Source organism: Pomacea canaliculata, linkage group LG7, assembly GCF_003073045.1.
Source record: "Pomacea canaliculata isolate SZHN2017 linkage group LG7, ASM307304v1, whole genome shotgun sequence".
Lineage (NCBI taxonomy): Eukaryota > Metazoa > Mollusca > Gastropoda > Architaenioglossa > Ampullariidae > Pomacea > Pomacea canaliculata.
In genome coordinates, this window is record NC_037596.1 from 9,213,901 (window position 1) to 9,229,464 (window position 15,564).

Below are 15,564 nucleotides of genomic sequence, written 5' to 3' on the forward strand. Positions count from 1 at the left end.
GTGCAGCTCCCCCTGGTGTTACAATATATGAAATCAGTCTGACTCACGTCACGCCACGAACAGGGAGAAAACTTGTTACAGCAGTTGCTGGGGTCAATCAAGGACTGCCAACCTTTGAACCTAACACTGACCTGACACAGTACAATGCCAACCTCGCGGGTGGTATAGGTCAAGGGTCAATTACGCTGGAACTGAAACAGCCGAAGTGCGAAGATCCTGGTTTATATTTATGTAGTATTATGTACAGCAACGGTACTGATAGTCCATACAGACAGACTCTACACTACACTGAAAATTTAACATTCACGGGTAAGTCATTTTCTTGTTGAAACTTAGAAAACGTGTGTAGATGCACACATTGTGGTGGTTGTCAACATAAGATCCATGAATATGGCTGAAGTCAAAGATATCAATATTACGAAAAAAGTAGAGGTGTGTGTGTGTGTGCGCCATTAGGCTTATGTTTACAAATTGGTGGAAGATTTTTCTATTTGTATTTTATTCATTGGTCACAGTTAGATTATTATATACTATATAAGGTGTTATTAACCATTTCAACACATGAGCATCTCGTGAAAAAAAAACATTTACATGACATGACCTAGGTGCATCATGACAGCTAATAGTCCATGGTTATATTCAAATAGTTTTTTTGTGGGCCAAACTCTAAGAATCTAACCACAATAATAAACATTTAGATGGTGGAGGATTTTCCCGTAATTATAGAAAGTTTCGTGAAGATTTTATCTTTCTCGTTTTCAGTTGCTTCTGGAAACATAACCTCATCTGTGTCTCCTAACTTGGAGTTTTACGTTGTGGACGACACTGTGACACTGGAGTGCATCGCCATCGTCAGCAACTCTCAATTGGTAACATTTCACCTCTTTCCTTCCTTACCTGGCACCTGTGTACACACACCTTAACTCTAAAATGGCCAACATGTTATACTCCCCTCTCTGTCACTCCGCAAGTCTCTACATTCCCCGCTCTCTCACTCCGCAAGTATTTTTCCAGTCCCGCCGTCTTTTTGATTTTGCTCGTGCATTGTATTTCATAGACGAGGGCGCAGTGTTTTTCTCAAAAAAGTGTTTTTAAAATCCTTTTACTTAGGAAGACAAGGTGTTTATTTAGACCTCAAATAAAATTTCCGTTTGAGAATAAACACTAGTGCATGCCCAAAAGCAAAACAACTTATTTAATTCCTCTCTCTGGCGCTGTACTTACATCACTGCAGTTAGCAATGCAGTAGAAGTACAGTTATATAGTGATTTGTTGTAAATACAGTTTTGTTGTAAGTGCGAAAAGGGGTACCTACCTGTGTTGTTTCTAACTTGTCAACAAATCAAATGTTAACAGGATAAGTCGAATTGGACCTGGGAATACTACGATGCCAGTTCCATGGTATGGCGTCCGTACCTTTTCCCAGATTTTGTCGAGACAGAAAACTACTTCAATCAGGTGCCGGGTACTTGTACCTATCTTCAGCCCAGCTATCTAATGCACAAAATTAAAGCTGAAGACTCACAGAAACAGTACAGATGCACATGGCAGAAAAATAATGATAAGAAGTGGGCCATCATTACCATTGGAACAGTCAGTCCTGACGGTAGGTCACAAATTAATTAGTTGACGAATCGAATTCTCTCTCGATCGTTTGTGTTGTTGACATCTACATTAAATATGAAGACACTGTTACAATACATCAGAATTGTCATCTAATTTTAAAGCAATATTATATAGCAGTAAAGACTAAACCACCAAAGCTGTAAGGTAAACAACATCGTAAAGATGACACCTCCATTTTCTCATTTTGTCTGATTTTTAACAACACTAGACCTTCGCCATCTAGCGGCACCATGTGCACCTGATGGCAAAAGGATTTGTTAACTGATTCACCTCTTGGTGTTTGTGATTTGAACTTTTCGCGCTCTACAGCACTAAGATTGAAAGTAATATACCGAGTAATTTCATACTGTTCTTACTTGTCTTCCTCAACTGTCAAATTTACATTACTAACAAGGATTTATGATTATTTCTTTTACTTTATCATTTTTTTTTATTTCAGCTTATCGTCCTTACGTTGGATGTAAGTATTTTCTTAGGAAGATATTTTACCAGTAGTAAACGTTTTACAGAACTTACAAATAAAGAAACTCGAGCAGTTGTCACAAAGGGGACAGTCCCTAATGTAAGACAGAATAAACTTCAATGTGTCCCGTATGCTGATAATACACTCTAATATGCTGATTATTAATTTTAATGGCTTTTTACATTTTTTTAAATTTATTTGTTTCAAAGACGTTTACCTTTATAACTTTCTTCGTCAGATATCACAACTCCAGCCCCGCATGTCAACGCCCAAAGTAAGACTGTTGAGTTATTTGTTAAATTTTTAAAAATATTTATCGATACATATTTATTTTCAAGAGGTCGATAATTATGTATCTATATAAATATATAGCTAATTTTATGACCATTATGTATCTCGCTGTATAATAAATATAACTAGATGAAATACATCGAATTTTCAGACACCTGCACGTGTACATGCATCTACACCTGTCCATCCCCGTGACGTCATGGCTAACGATTTGGATGTGATTCGACGATGACTACGCAGAATTAAGCATGCAACGATATAATTTGCAACATTACAATCTTTAATATTCAAGCACCTAACATTCCAACTCCCACCATTCTTTTCAATTTTGCTAATCTTTCTCAGTCACCATTTATTATTCCTATTGTCAGAATGATTAGAAATTCACTTTATTCTACAAGAAATATTTTAGAAGTCTTCTGTATAAATAATTCATTGGAAATAAAATGCATTTATGCAATCCTTTTGTTTGTATGGAAACTGTATGATGAGAGTACGACTATGTGTCAGGGACTGTTTGCTTACAGACCTGTCTTGCGTCTAAATATTATTTTTCTAAATATTATTAAAAACACGGAGACACACGTTCGTTCATTTATGCACACGTTCGCTTACTAACCAAAAGTTGTGTTCATATATGCATACATTTATTCGTTCATACACCTATACACGGGATTTTTCAGACACTGAATCAATATGCTTAAAACATCATTCTTTAACTTGTTACACATAAATGTACTTACTGCATGCAAAGTATGAAATTTAGACGATATACAACCAACCGAAACACATTTTTGCACAAGTTTCTATAAGTGCTCACGAACTCCCAATTAAAGGTGTACACACACACATGCATAAACTTAAGGAAACGTGTTTACTCACACTTATTGGTCGCCTGAATGCGATTGCCAGGATAAGCATGATGGCCATTACGAACAACAGAGACATCACTGCCTATCAATGAATAAATTATTAATTTAAAGATGCCAGCAATAGATTTTGATGTCATTCAGTACACAGAACCAAGATAAGTTTATGTCAAGCATGCTGATTAACAGTCCAGGTTCCCTTTGTAAGTCAGTTTTCAATCCTCTCTAGAATTTGTAATATACTACCAAAGAAGAAATACAAAATAAACAAGTTTTTGAAGTTTTGATTACTCCATTTTTACCAAAAGTAAAGTATCTTGAACTTTCGGAAAGAAAGAAAGTGATAAAGAGCAAAATCAGGTGACTAGAGAGGTTGTTCCAGTAAGGCGCTGCTCTTCTTGAACACGAAGTGCTGGATGTTCAGAGTGGTGTGAACAGGTGTGGTGTCATAATGAAGCAGCCATAATGCACCTGGTCATGATACCATGAACATCTAACAGTTCCTGGCCGAGGGATGAGCGCATTGAGTTATCATCTCACATGGTATCTTGGTCAACCAGCAAGTCATGGCAACATACAATGACCTTTGCTATCTAAAATTAGCGGTCGAACTTTGAGATAAATCTTCACACTATTCATTTGTATCGAGATCCATCATTTCTTTGCCTTGAGTTTTTTTTTTTTTTCTTGCGTACTTGTATACAAAGCAGAGGAGAGTACATGTATAGAGTATAGACCTATACCTATGATTGAAACATCTTTCACCCATGACTTACAAAAAACAGTCAGCATCGTTTTCAAGTATTTTAAGACTAAAATGTATATATGTATATGTTTGTGTGTGTATATATGTTCCAAACACTGGCAAGTGTCTGTGTTCATGTCTCTTTATTTACACCCGCTGTGTCATCGTTAATGAGTTCCTGCTCCTTAACGAGCAGGTTTATCAGGTGCCGGTGCAAGATCAAAAGGAAGAGCTTTAGACCGAGCAGCCGACATGGAATTACCATTTCAAGAAAAATCAAAAAATGTTATTCAGACTCTTTGTTTCAGTGAACAGAATTTTTAGCAGAGGTCTGATAAAATGCTAATGTTATATTCTTACACACGCGTTCAAATCGAAAGTGTGTATAAATAAGTATATGTTTTTAAACTGAAAATTTGTATAACACACACACCATAGACACCAAAGTTATAGAGAAACTTACTCAACATATAAATAATTGTTTCGTCGAAAAATTTTATCAAAATAATTGTTTGTATAGTTGCTTCCGGGAATAGTCCATGCAGAAACAACTTTATTTCACAATTTGTATTTACTTCTTTAGTAGAAGGTACAAAAGTTTCCTGAAGCACATCTCCTTTCACTGTTATGAAAGCTTTTGTAACAACACTTTACTTATAAATGCATAAAAGTTGTCTGAAGCTTTTCCTTGCTAGAACCATTTCCTGTTGTAAAGGGTTGGTGTAAAACTTGATTGTTCCTTGACTGCTTTTCATTAATTTGAAGACACAAGTAATTATTATCTTTATTAATTATAAACAGCAGTGTTAATGATTAGCTAATTCTATTTTGTTGATGTTTACTTTATTAGTTAAGTATAAAACATCTTTCTCCTCCGATGTCTGAAGACACAGCTAGGCATCTGCTATGATTTTCTCGCCTCTATGTCCATGTAAAGCTACTCAGCACTTGCTGCTACTTTCTTGTCTCGTCGTCTGCTATTAGACACTAGCTGTCACCTTTGTCCTGCTCCTTACTCGGGTCGTCAAGCAACTTAAAGTACAATCCAAAGCTGAATACATCTTCGACTGTACACACCCCGTTAGACGACACCACCTTCCCCCTAGACTTACAAACTCACCGACTACTCATTAACCTATGACCATCTGACAACCTGTCGTTGAAAACAAATTCGCCACAATAGTCAGAGGACGAGTGACCTCAGTAGAAAAAACGAGCGGTCAGTTACCACATTCCAGAAAAGACGCTGTAATGCTTCTATAGAGATGCTGTAGAGAGGCTGTAGAGAGGATGTAGAGAGGCTGTAAATACTCTCATGTACAAGGAGTATCTTGCTTTTTTTTCCCTTCTCCTGGAATTTTTATTTAAATTTTCTTCTACAAAGAAGGGTGTTTGATACTTCTAGAGAAAGGAGTTTATTTTTCAGGAAGGTGTGTAAATATGGAAGAATCCGCTTTCGGAACGACCTTTAATTAAAGGTGTACACAGCCTATTTAGTCAAGTGACTGGCAAAACACTGTTAATGTAAGCAGGTGAGGATGTCAAGACTGAGCCAATGAGAGAGCGAGGACAATGTGTACTCTTCAGGAAGTCCGCTTGAGGTGAATTCTTTAAATGACAACAGCTCGCAGTTCCTTTAACAACCGGTGCTAGCTTAGTGCGAGCAAACATTTCCACAACATCCTGGAGATATATTCGGGATGAGGGAGCACTTTCGATTCTCAAGATACCACCATGGCCAGCAGGTACAATCAACAGGGATGAGATTAATCAGGGAGTAACCTCATTACGAATCTCTATGAGATGTGTTAAAGACCAACTGGAGAACTTAGATATTGCTTTCAAACTCTGAAGTAGATCATAGTGTTGTTAGGCACAGGACTAAAATTATTAATATGCACAGAAAAGGGTTAAAATATATACATTATGACATCAGTCACTTGTATGGGTAAGCACACCGTGTACCATTTTACAGCCAGTAAAAAAAAATGTTTTATTGTTTGTAATGACATTCCTGATATATCCGATTTAGCTCTATTTATGTGAGTGATGGTCATTGTAGGTATGTACTCAGAAATATAAATAATTGTTCGATCACTCAGAGTTGGGGAAAGAGAAGCATGCAAATAAGTTCATCCCAGACTTCTTGATTTTTATTTGCTCTTCAGTAGGTCTTTAACAGTTCCGTGGTGGGGATAAACACTTGCAAATTCAGTTAATCTTTCATTAAACTGGGTTGACTGCACAGCCTTGAGGGTGTGACATTTTTTGTCCTTGTATATATACCAATACCAAAGTAGCTTTCATTCCACGGGAACGAACAAAAAGAAGTTGACGAGGTCTAGTTAAAGAAAGGCAAATATTTCGTCTGGTATTTCTATCACATTTAAGTTCTGGAAACATCGAGTTTCCCCACTTTCTAGGGTCGCGAGTGTTCACCAACATGGCATTGTCTGTCACTGTCGTTGTGGCTTTTACCATCACATGCATTACTCGGAGTAAGTATCATTTTAAAAATTATTTTAAAATATTTTAGTATTACTGTTTTGAAACATGATATTGTCAAGAGGTTAGGAATAAAAGAAAATAAGATTAACTGAGAAACTTGAACGAACCATCGTTGGCTAATCATATCAGCTCGCTACTCTGTTGTGAAAATAGTTTGGTATAAAGAAAACGAATGACGACATAATAACTAAAGTGTATTGTAAGGTTTATCTTGGTTTGTTCTAAAATGGTTTTTAAATTATGGGAATGCCTTTGAATGCGTTATACAACACGTACACTGCATGTATCTGCACCTAATTTTGTTTACTCTGATGTAATGCAGAAATGTGTGACACTATCTTAAAAATACAATTTTAATAAAATTCTTGGTTAAGGTGGACTTGCTCAGCTGCAACTCAACCCAAGTCAGCTCCAACTGCCGGATGGAACGTCCACCGGTTCTGTTAATGTTTACTGTGGAGTTCCCTCTGGCATCACACCCTCGGCACTCAGAGAGATCAAACTCAGACGCTTTTCAAGAGAAACCAATAGAGAGCAGAAACTTGTTAGTGTAGTTGCTGGTGTGAATCAAGGACAAGCAGTTCTTGAGCCTGACAGTGGTCTCCCTCAGAACACTGCGACAGTCACGGGCGGTATAGGTCAAAGGGCAATTAATCTGACACACACACAAGTCAAGTGTGAAGATCCTACTCAGTACAACTGCGAAATTTATTACCAAATAAGTAGTGATGGTTATTTAAACACACGAGGTATATATTACAGAAACAATTTAACAGTCACAGGTAAGTCATTTTTCTTGTTGAAAGGAAATGTAGGTAGATGAGATGTGATGTGAATATGTATGAGCCTCCTCAAAACTGAGCTGTCAACTTTGTAGGTTTTTATCTGAATAATGGCGTCATTAGCTTGTCCAAACTAAGGTGAATTTGCAGTGAATAACCTCTACAAATACCCAGACACAAGTACAACATATCAATAAGCAGTGACCTGTAGAATGAAGCTGGTATAGGCTCACCTTGTATTAATCCCACTGGTGTTTTAGAAAATATTAAAGACACACACAATCCAGACTGTGCATATTGTCAGTTATGTACAAAAGGTTCATGAATATGTGTGTGTGTGTTGATGATATTCACGATGATGCTAGTCACATTATCCAGTCACGTTCATGCTTTAATAAGCTCGCCGAGACTTTGCAAGAGACTAAGCTGTGGTCTCGGCAAACAGTCATCGGTCCACCTATACACGTCCATGGTCTAAGACTATACTTGGCTTTGGCTTGTATATCTTGCTTCTGAAAATCTTCTCCTACCCCAACACGTGGTTTGCAAAAGAAGTTTTCGTTTCTAAACTACAACAGTTTATAAGTCCAGGTTATCTTTAGGGAGAGTTTTAAGTGAACCGAACAGAAAGAACCGAACCGCGATAATAAGGGGGGAAATCTACTGGTAGAAACTATTTCAAATAATACAAGATTTTGTGAAAATGTGTTCTTTGGTGTTTTCAGTTGCACTTGGAAACATAAACTCTTCACGTACTCCTAACTTTGATGTGTACGCTGTGAACGAAACTGTGGAGTTGCAGTGCGCCGCCATCATCGGCAGGATTGACTACCTGGTACGTGTGACCTCTTTCCTTCCTTCTCTTGCGACTAAATACTCATTTCTTCTTAATGCAAAATGGATACACCCTATGTTGTGTTGTCTATAACTTGTCAACAAAACAAATGTTGACAGGAAGCGTGGCGCTGGATCTGGGAATACTACGATGGCAGCTCCATGGCCTGGCGACAGTACACTCGCACACGTGACATCGCCATAGCAGACCCCGCTCGCGTGCCGGGTTCTTGCGCCTATCGTCAGACCAGTTCTCTAACACTCGTCCTTAAAGCTGAAGACTCACAGAGACAGTACAGATGCACATTGCAGAAAAATTTTGAGACGAAATCGGCCATCATTACCATTGGAAAAGTCAGTCCTAAAGGTAGGTTGCAACATTATTTGACCAATTCTGATTCAGTCTTTTGTGTCGTTGGCATCGATATTATCAGATGTAGACACTCTTAAACTACATTACCATATGGTATTACTGTACGACACTGTCATTTATTAGCATATATAGACACTTACATTTCATTACATATGACATTGTCATGTATTTCAAAGCTACTTAGGTAGCACTGGAGACTAAATCCGCGGAAAACGGAATAAGCAAACAGCACCACAAAAAAGCATACATTTTCTTACTTGATTTTTAACGAGTACTAGGCTACTTCTTTCATTGTCTGCCATAACTTACATGTTGAAAAACATTTATGATTTTATTCTTTCACTTCATTTTATTCTTTCATTTCAGTTAACCGTCCCTCTACTGTTGCTGTTCCTAAAAGTAAGATTTGGGTAATTTAAATAATTTAGCTGCCGGAGACTGCTGCACTTACAGAAATTACAAAACAAAAAAAATAATACCTCGAGTAGCTTGGCATACCTGAGTAAGGTCCATAGACATAAACAGCGTTCCTAGACAGAAAGGACAAGTCACGTGCCTGTATGTGGGCGAGCTGACCTTTCCAGAACAGATTCAGGAATACACTCGTTTTTGAGTTTGAAAGAAAATTGTTTCTTATGAATACTTTGGTGAATGTGGAGTGTTAGCAGTCTAAAGATGTTATTCTGTGTTTTTCCTAGAATATCAATTTTATTGCAAAAAAACAAAGAATATATCGGTACTGCTGAGCAAAGGATGCGTGTGCATGTAGCATGCAGGTCTAGGGCAGGGTTAGTTTACACCCGACAGAATTTTTATTGTCTCAAACAAGAGGACGCAAGGCACTAGAAGACAAAAACATCATGAACGATCTCATCTGCCATAAAATAAATGAGATAATAAATAAAAACAAGCATGACTATCTACTAAATATGATGTAAAGTTAAATATTAAACAATATTCTACAGCGTATTTTAGACATAATTTTAATGGCTTTTTACGTTGATTTAAATATATTTAGTTGTAAATAAAAAATGTACACTTGTTTTTGTTTTCTTCTCCAGCTCCCAATGGCAAGACTGACAGTAAGACTATTTGCTTACTTATTAAAATTTTCTTTGAAATGCATAAGTCATGGTGAGAGAGAAAGATGATTAAATCTGTTGGATGTAAGATGCTTGTCAGATATTGATAATGAGAAATCATGTTGTAGAGCGCACAGCTCAGTTCATTCTCCTCTTAGTCCAAAACTAACTATTCATGATGTTAATACTAACAACCACACTAGAAACTTAACAAAGTGGCTACACATTCAAGAATAAAGTAAAAATATTAACAAACGACAGTAATATAACTGTCAACAGGACACCAGTTTCAAGAAATACATTTTGCAGGCAAGTAGGTCGCCATTGACATGAGTTCTCACTGACCCGTGCACTACTACAGTTAAATACACTTGTCTCTAGTAGAATATATCAGGAAGAAAGATGTATTTTTGTTTTGGGGCAAAGGGATATTTAATGGGTTTAATTTAATCAGGTAGATAGCAGATGTTCTAACCATCAGTTATGTACACAGCAAAGCCTTGTATAGCTGTAATATATATATAGCAAATGCTCTGACAATCCTGCAAATATATACATGTAATATATATATAGCAGATATTATGACCAGCCCATATCTAGCTGTCTAATATACATAATTAAATATAATTTATCTGAATTTTTCAGACACCTGTACCTGTTCATGCGTCTTTAACTGTCCACGCCCGTGACGTCACAGCTAACGATGGACTTCTGAATGTGATTCGACGGCGACTATAAAAACGTTAACTTACAAAATTATAATCTGCAACAGTCATGTACATAACCTTACATAACATTCCAACTCGTAACATTCTTACACTTTTGCTTATCCTTCTTACTGGCTATTTCATTATTTCTGATGCTAAAATGGTTAGACATGTATATTATTCTATATAAAAGAAGTTATAATCTATGTAAGTTGATTCTATAAATACTTACTTCGAAACAAACTGCAATTGTGCAAATTCTGTGTTAGAATGGAAACTGTATATTGAGAGTTTCTACGACTGTGTGACAGAAGCTATTTATTTACAGACCTGTCTAGTGGCTGGATGTAAGATATTCCCGGACATTTTAGTCATAGAGCGGCTTTGTAATTTGTAAAGAACTCTCCAGTCTCGTGAGAGAAGTGTCAACAAACATCACTTTGGTTGATGTCAGACTAGACCAGCTGTGCTTCCAGTGACAGAGAAAGGAATATATTATTATATATTATTTCACGGCACTTGACTACTTAGTCACTCCAATCGCCAGGTAACTAGAGGAACTTCCACCAGGTGTACCTGCCTTTTATCACGCGCTGCATGCTCCACCCACATGTTACTAGAGTCAACGATCCAAAGCACCTACCCAAGAGTAATAGATGTCACCAGAAAACATGGGTTGCGAACTTGAGTCATATCACACGTTTTCACCTATAGCGATCTCCTAAATTCACTCTCATGTCAGAGTTGTATTTCGATTATATAATAGGAATAGATGTCGGGGATGTTTAATGCGCTTCCACCTAGGAGTCAGCTTTGTACAAGCAAACATCCCTTGTGCATTAATCTTAAAGAGGAAACTCACTTTCTTTACTATTGTCCGAGATGTGTATATGTTCGTGCCGAGTGTCTTAAATACGTCCCCCACACACACAATGAACAACAATATCCTGTTCAAGTACTGTCATGAAGTAACGCAGGAAGAACAAGACAATGGGCATGATTGATACACAAATGTTTCAAGATAAGAAGGTTGACAACCGCATATCATGTGAAGTATGATGGTTATACTCCCTGTCCCCTATTAACCCTCCTCGATAACAATTCACAAACACATGTTGAGAGCTTGCTCTGCTAAAACAGTTGCACAGTGAAACCTGTCCCTCACTTGTTTCTGACAGATCCATTGATTCTCGTCCTCAAACTGTTTAAGTGCCTTCTTCATGTCATTTCTTATCATGATAACAATGCCCTTTTGTTGCTGACACGATATTTAATATCAATAAACAGCCCCAGCAAAGAGACTTTTCTAACTAGCAGGCAAACTATGACTCACCACTCTGCCTACTGAAACACATCGTGTGACAGGTGACATGGGAGGAAAACCCACCACTGAAAACACGCAAACTAACAGATATTCTTTGTACCGCTCGCTGCGTCCTCGACCTCGAGGTCAATCTAATCAGCAAACCGGATCTCCTACTGAAGTTAGTCATTTTCCCTATTTGACTGCGTGCAGGACAGAACTTGCAGTTTGCAGCAATGCAATAAATCCCTAAATCCTAATTTAGACACTGAAATAAATGTTGACATAGACACTGATGAGCTAGAACGCACTTGACTGTGAACCAGAACACCTACATGGTGCTAAGGTATTTCTCCCGTACTCGAAATCAACAAAAAAAGGAAGGAATGATCCTCTGGCCCTGCATTTTGTCCGTTAAACACAAAAGCTTGTGTGCTACTTCACCCGCTCCAGGGTCTCTCGTCTTGGGGATACAGGGTGGAGGGCTCAAAGTGTTGTCAGCAAAGTACACGCTTCCCCAAACAAACGCTCTCGCTGTATCATCATAAAACTGTCTTTCGAATGCTAAACTTCCATCAGGCCAGTTCTTAGCCCCCGCGGGGCCCTCACGCCACGATCACACGGTTTTAGTTGGGATCTAAAGTCACATATCAATCACAAGCGCGGGGCCCCTTGAAGCGCGGGGCCCTAGGCAGATGCTTCGTCCGCCTGCCCCTAAGCACGGCCCTGACTTCCATGAATATTGATATCTTACATTCATTAACTTTATCTGCTTTTGATTAGAGTTATTTAATTTTTCAAATTGTACGAAATTATTTTTGATACCCATTTCACTATGACACATCGCAATCGCGATAGAAAGTTGCATACTGTAAAACCTACCTCAGCCTCTTTACTCTACAGACTTTAGTTTGGCAAAGAGAAAACTTACGCAAAGAAAAGTGTTCCTTTTTAAAAGACACGGTTTAGTCGGACAACATATTGTCTACAGCACATATTTTTCAATCGATTTATAGGGTTTTAGTATTTTATTTTAAACTACTTTTACGACAGTTACGAGGCATTCTTTGCTTCCAATTGTTGCGTAGGTTGAGAGCTCTTCGTTCTTGTCGGGGGCGGGGGGAGGTTTGCTTTTTCTTCTGTTTTTGCTTCCTTGTCCTAGCGCATGAATTTGTGTCGTACCCGCAGGTGCGAAACTGTGATATATAACCGTTCCGCCATTTCAAAAACTACGTGGAGTGTTGCCAACAACCTGTTATCAGTTTGGTCGTTGTATGGCTTGGAGCAAAATGGGGCTCTGTGTTATCAACGCTTTAGTCTTGATGATGACTTTCATACCTCGAGGTGAGTATTATTTTATTGGAAATCAGGTAGTATGTAAGTAGATACGATTAATCGTTGATCGAGTTTGAATTAAACCAAAAAAAAAAAGGGGGGCATGTGGAACCTATGTCATGAACTTGGTAGGGCGCATGTAGACTCTAGGCATAGGCCCCAGGCCGAAAGTGAAAAAGGTCTATAGATGGGGCCAACGTCTTTTTACCTCTCAATGTGGTGTAGTACCCCTACGTTACCTGTATATCTGAGAACCCCTAGGTGATTCTTGGAATTTTTATTTTTATTTTTGGGGCTGGCAGGTTTTTAGTTGGTTCTCTCTCACAGGTCTGTATTGAAGATCTTCTCGGGCCATCTGATGTTGAAGATGTGACGCAGACATCTGTTGACTGATGTCTGAATATTGTTGGCGATGGTGTTTGTCACACACCATGTCTCAGATCAGTACTAATATCCTTAGTGTCCAGTTTATCACCAGGTCCAGGATTCGATTAAACACCGGCGATCAGTAAACATGCCAGTAATGTACTTACAGCAAACATGGATGACAGTCCGTAACAACACGAACTGATATCCGTGGACTGCTGGCAGACGATTTTTTTTTCAGTTAACTGCTAAAACGAGGCATTAGACGACGTAGCTTCCGGTTTATCCACATTCTTTGTTACGGATCGCCGAGACTAATAGCGGATCACTTCGCAAGAGGCCAAGAGTGAGTCTCGGCATACAGACATCAGTCCATCAATACACGTCCTTGGTCACACGGTACCCTCTAACCCGAACAGCTCCAATTTGGGCATATCTCGTCAAAATTGTCATTACTGTACCCACAAAACATTCCAAGCCCTCACCACAAGCTTTAATGTGCCCCTCCAAACATTCCCAAATGACATTCCTGAAGAAAGAGACAGAAATGATTACTTATCATGTTTTTTTCAAAACAATATCCTCAAACTAATGTCTTAAGTACATAAATGGATAGAAACAATAATGGTTGTATACAGAAGTATTTTAATTTATAATGCTTTATAATTTTGCTTGAGATTTTTCACCACGTTGCAGCAACTAGGCTACTTTTATATGTATGTTTAGACCATAAAATCATATGGTAATTTTTGAAGATAATGAAATTTAGTTATCAGATTTCTCCGACAAAACATAACCAAAAGCATCATACCAAGCGATTCCTTTTTTCTTGGTCTGTCTTCAAGCCCCAATAGAGGCACTCAGCATTGTCTGTAGGGAGTGAGGTACTCTTGTGGGAGTTCCCCACGTGGTCTTTCTCGTATCTGAGCAAGGAACTTTTAAAAATCTGAATGATATACTCTTATATCCTGTTTTATTTATTTGAGCATCAGCTGCCGCATTGCTGTTATCAGCTGATAAGCCAAAACATGACAAAAGGACACAAATGTAGAAAGCATAAATTAGTTTTTTTGTGTGCAAAGTTCGCTAATGCCTGAAAAGGAATGACCAATATTGGTTAGTCTTTGCTATTTCGAATTTCCTGTTTCAATTTAAAACCATATTTTGTAAGAAATCGTCATTGACTAGACAGTAAAGAAAGTTTTATTTTATTGTCGAGTATTTTGCCAAAGACTATGTTCAAAAGTGTAGAATTTCTGGAAATTTCTGAAAATAATGAGAAATGCAGTTTTCAGTATTAATTTTAACCGTGATGGAAAATCTTTTTTGCCCTTGTGATGTTTCGGGAATTCAAGTAATAAAAGTGCAATAATATATAACCTCGATGATCACACTCCAATCCTTTGTGTCTGTATGTGTATGAAATTTATACAGACTACCTTTGCATTGTATTTGTGAAGGTTTAATAATCATTATCATTTATATACAAATTGGTATAAATATGTTTATAAATAGGCTTTAAAGTCTTGCGAAAGTTACATCAACCAAGACCAACACGGCACAGTAGCAGAGACTGAGCAGTCTTATCACTTATATGTTGACATGGTGAACAACATATATAATATTAGAAGCTCCATAATTCTGTGCCCTGCCCCTTCATTTTGTGATTAGCATATCGAGCTAAGTTGAACAGGCCCTCTTTTGTTGTTCTGAAAGTTTTCGAACACTTTTGCTTTGCTTTGCTTTTGCTACCTTCTCGTTTCTCTGTTTTAACTCTTTCTTTTGATTTGTTTGCATGTTTTGACAGGTGGACTCGCTGAAATACAGCTTAGTCCAAGTGATGTTGTCTTGGATGGGGGTGCTTCTGGTCGTCAGGTTGTTATTTCTTGTCGACTTCCCAGTAGCCAAACTGCCAGTGTATCTCTGATACGTATTACACGTAACACAACCTCACCACCCCTCACAGAGCAGAGCTTGGCTGTGGCAAATGTTCTAAGTACAACAAATCAAGGAAAGGCAGTTTTATCTAGTGGTGGTCTAACAGCAGCAACAGCTACAGTTACAGGTAGTACAGCTGAAAAGTCAGTCACGCTGACAATGACACAAGCTAACTGTCAAGATAAGTGGCCCGGTGGCGCAACGGTTAGCGCTGTTAGCGCCTGTCACCAATACAGTGAAGGTTGGCTGCCCTGAGTTCATTTCTCGTCTCGGGCATGCTGTTCTTTCTCTGCACGTGGCATCTGTTTACAGGGCTGGCCGCCCTCCGCCAAGGACGGTCCC

General features: G+C 38.2%; 4 protein-coding genes across 15 annotated transcripts in view; all 4 read left to right on the forward strand.

Annotated features, from left to right (window-relative positions):
* The window catches only part of LOC112567948 (mucin-5AC-like), a 180,523-nt gene that overhangs the window by 69,753 nt on the left and 95,206 nt on the right, over window positions 1-15,564 (forward strand). The window lies entirely within an intron of this gene.
* Window positions 146-2,790, forward strand: LOC112567965. The gene is made up of 6 exons (XM_025244922.1): window positions 146-309; window positions 763-869; window positions 1,357-1,606; window positions 2,066-2,086; window positions 2,328-2,363; window positions 2,532-2,790. The coding sequence occupies exons 1-6, from the start codon at window positions 240-242 to the stop codon at window positions 2,573-2,575; spliced, it is 528 nt and encodes a 175-aa protein (XP_025100707.1). The 5' UTR covers window positions 146-239; the 3' UTR covers window positions 2,576-2,790.
* LOC112567957 lies at window positions 6,373-10,512 on the forward strand. The gene is made up of 7 exons (XM_025244913.1): window positions 6,373-6,492; window positions 6,877-7,284; window positions 8,010-8,119; window positions 8,239-8,485; window positions 8,858-8,890; window positions 9,553-9,573; window positions 10,219-10,512. Exons 1-7 carry the CDS (start codon window positions 6,438-6,440, stop codon window positions 10,260-10,262), a joined length of 918 nt encoding a protein of 305 aa, XP_025100698.1. The 5' UTR covers window positions 6,373-6,437; the 3' UTR covers window positions 10,263-10,512.
* On the forward strand, window positions 12,780-15,508 carry LOC112567966. Its single transcript, XM_025244924.1, has 2 exons — window positions 12,780-12,927; window positions 15,092-15,508. Exons 1-2 carry the CDS (start codon window positions 12,858-12,860, stop codon window positions 15,475-15,477), a joined length of 456 nt encoding a protein of 151 aa, XP_025100709.1. The 5' UTR covers window positions 12,780-12,857; the 3' UTR covers window positions 15,478-15,508.

Bases quoted from the DNA above. Each gene is read 5' to 3' on its own strand.
- LOC112567957 (XM_025244913.1), top strand. From the start codon at position 6,438: ATGGCATTGTCTGTCACTGTCGTTGTGGCTTTTACCATCACATGCATT. The intron at 6,493-6,876 runs GTAAGTATCATT...TTCTTGGTTAAG, and splicing joins CATCACATGCATTACTCGGA to GTGGACTTGCTCAGCTGCAA. The intron at 8,891-9,552 runs GTAAGATTTGGG...TTTCTTCTCCAG, and splicing joins TACTGTTGCTGTTCCTAAAA to CTCCCAATGGCAAGACTGAC.
- LOC112567965 (XM_025244922.1), top strand. From the start codon at position 240: ATGTACAGCAACGGTACTGATAGTCCATACAGACAGACTCTACACTAC. The intron at 870-1,356 runs GTAACATTTCAC...AAATGTTAACAG, and splicing joins TCGTCAGCAACTCTCAATTG to GATAAGTCGAATTGGACCTG. The intron at 2,087-2,327 runs GTAAGTATTTTC...TTTCTTCGTCAG, and splicing joins TTATCGTCCTTACGTTGGAT to ATATCACAACTCCAGCCCCG.
- LOC112567966 (XM_025244924.1), top strand. From the start codon at position 12,858: ATGGCTTGGAGCAAAATGGGGCTCTGTGTTATCAACGCTTTAGTCTTG. The intron at 12,928-15,091 runs GTGAGTATTATT...ATGTTTTGACAG, and splicing joins GATGACTTTCATACCTCGAG to GTGGACTCGCTGAAATACAG.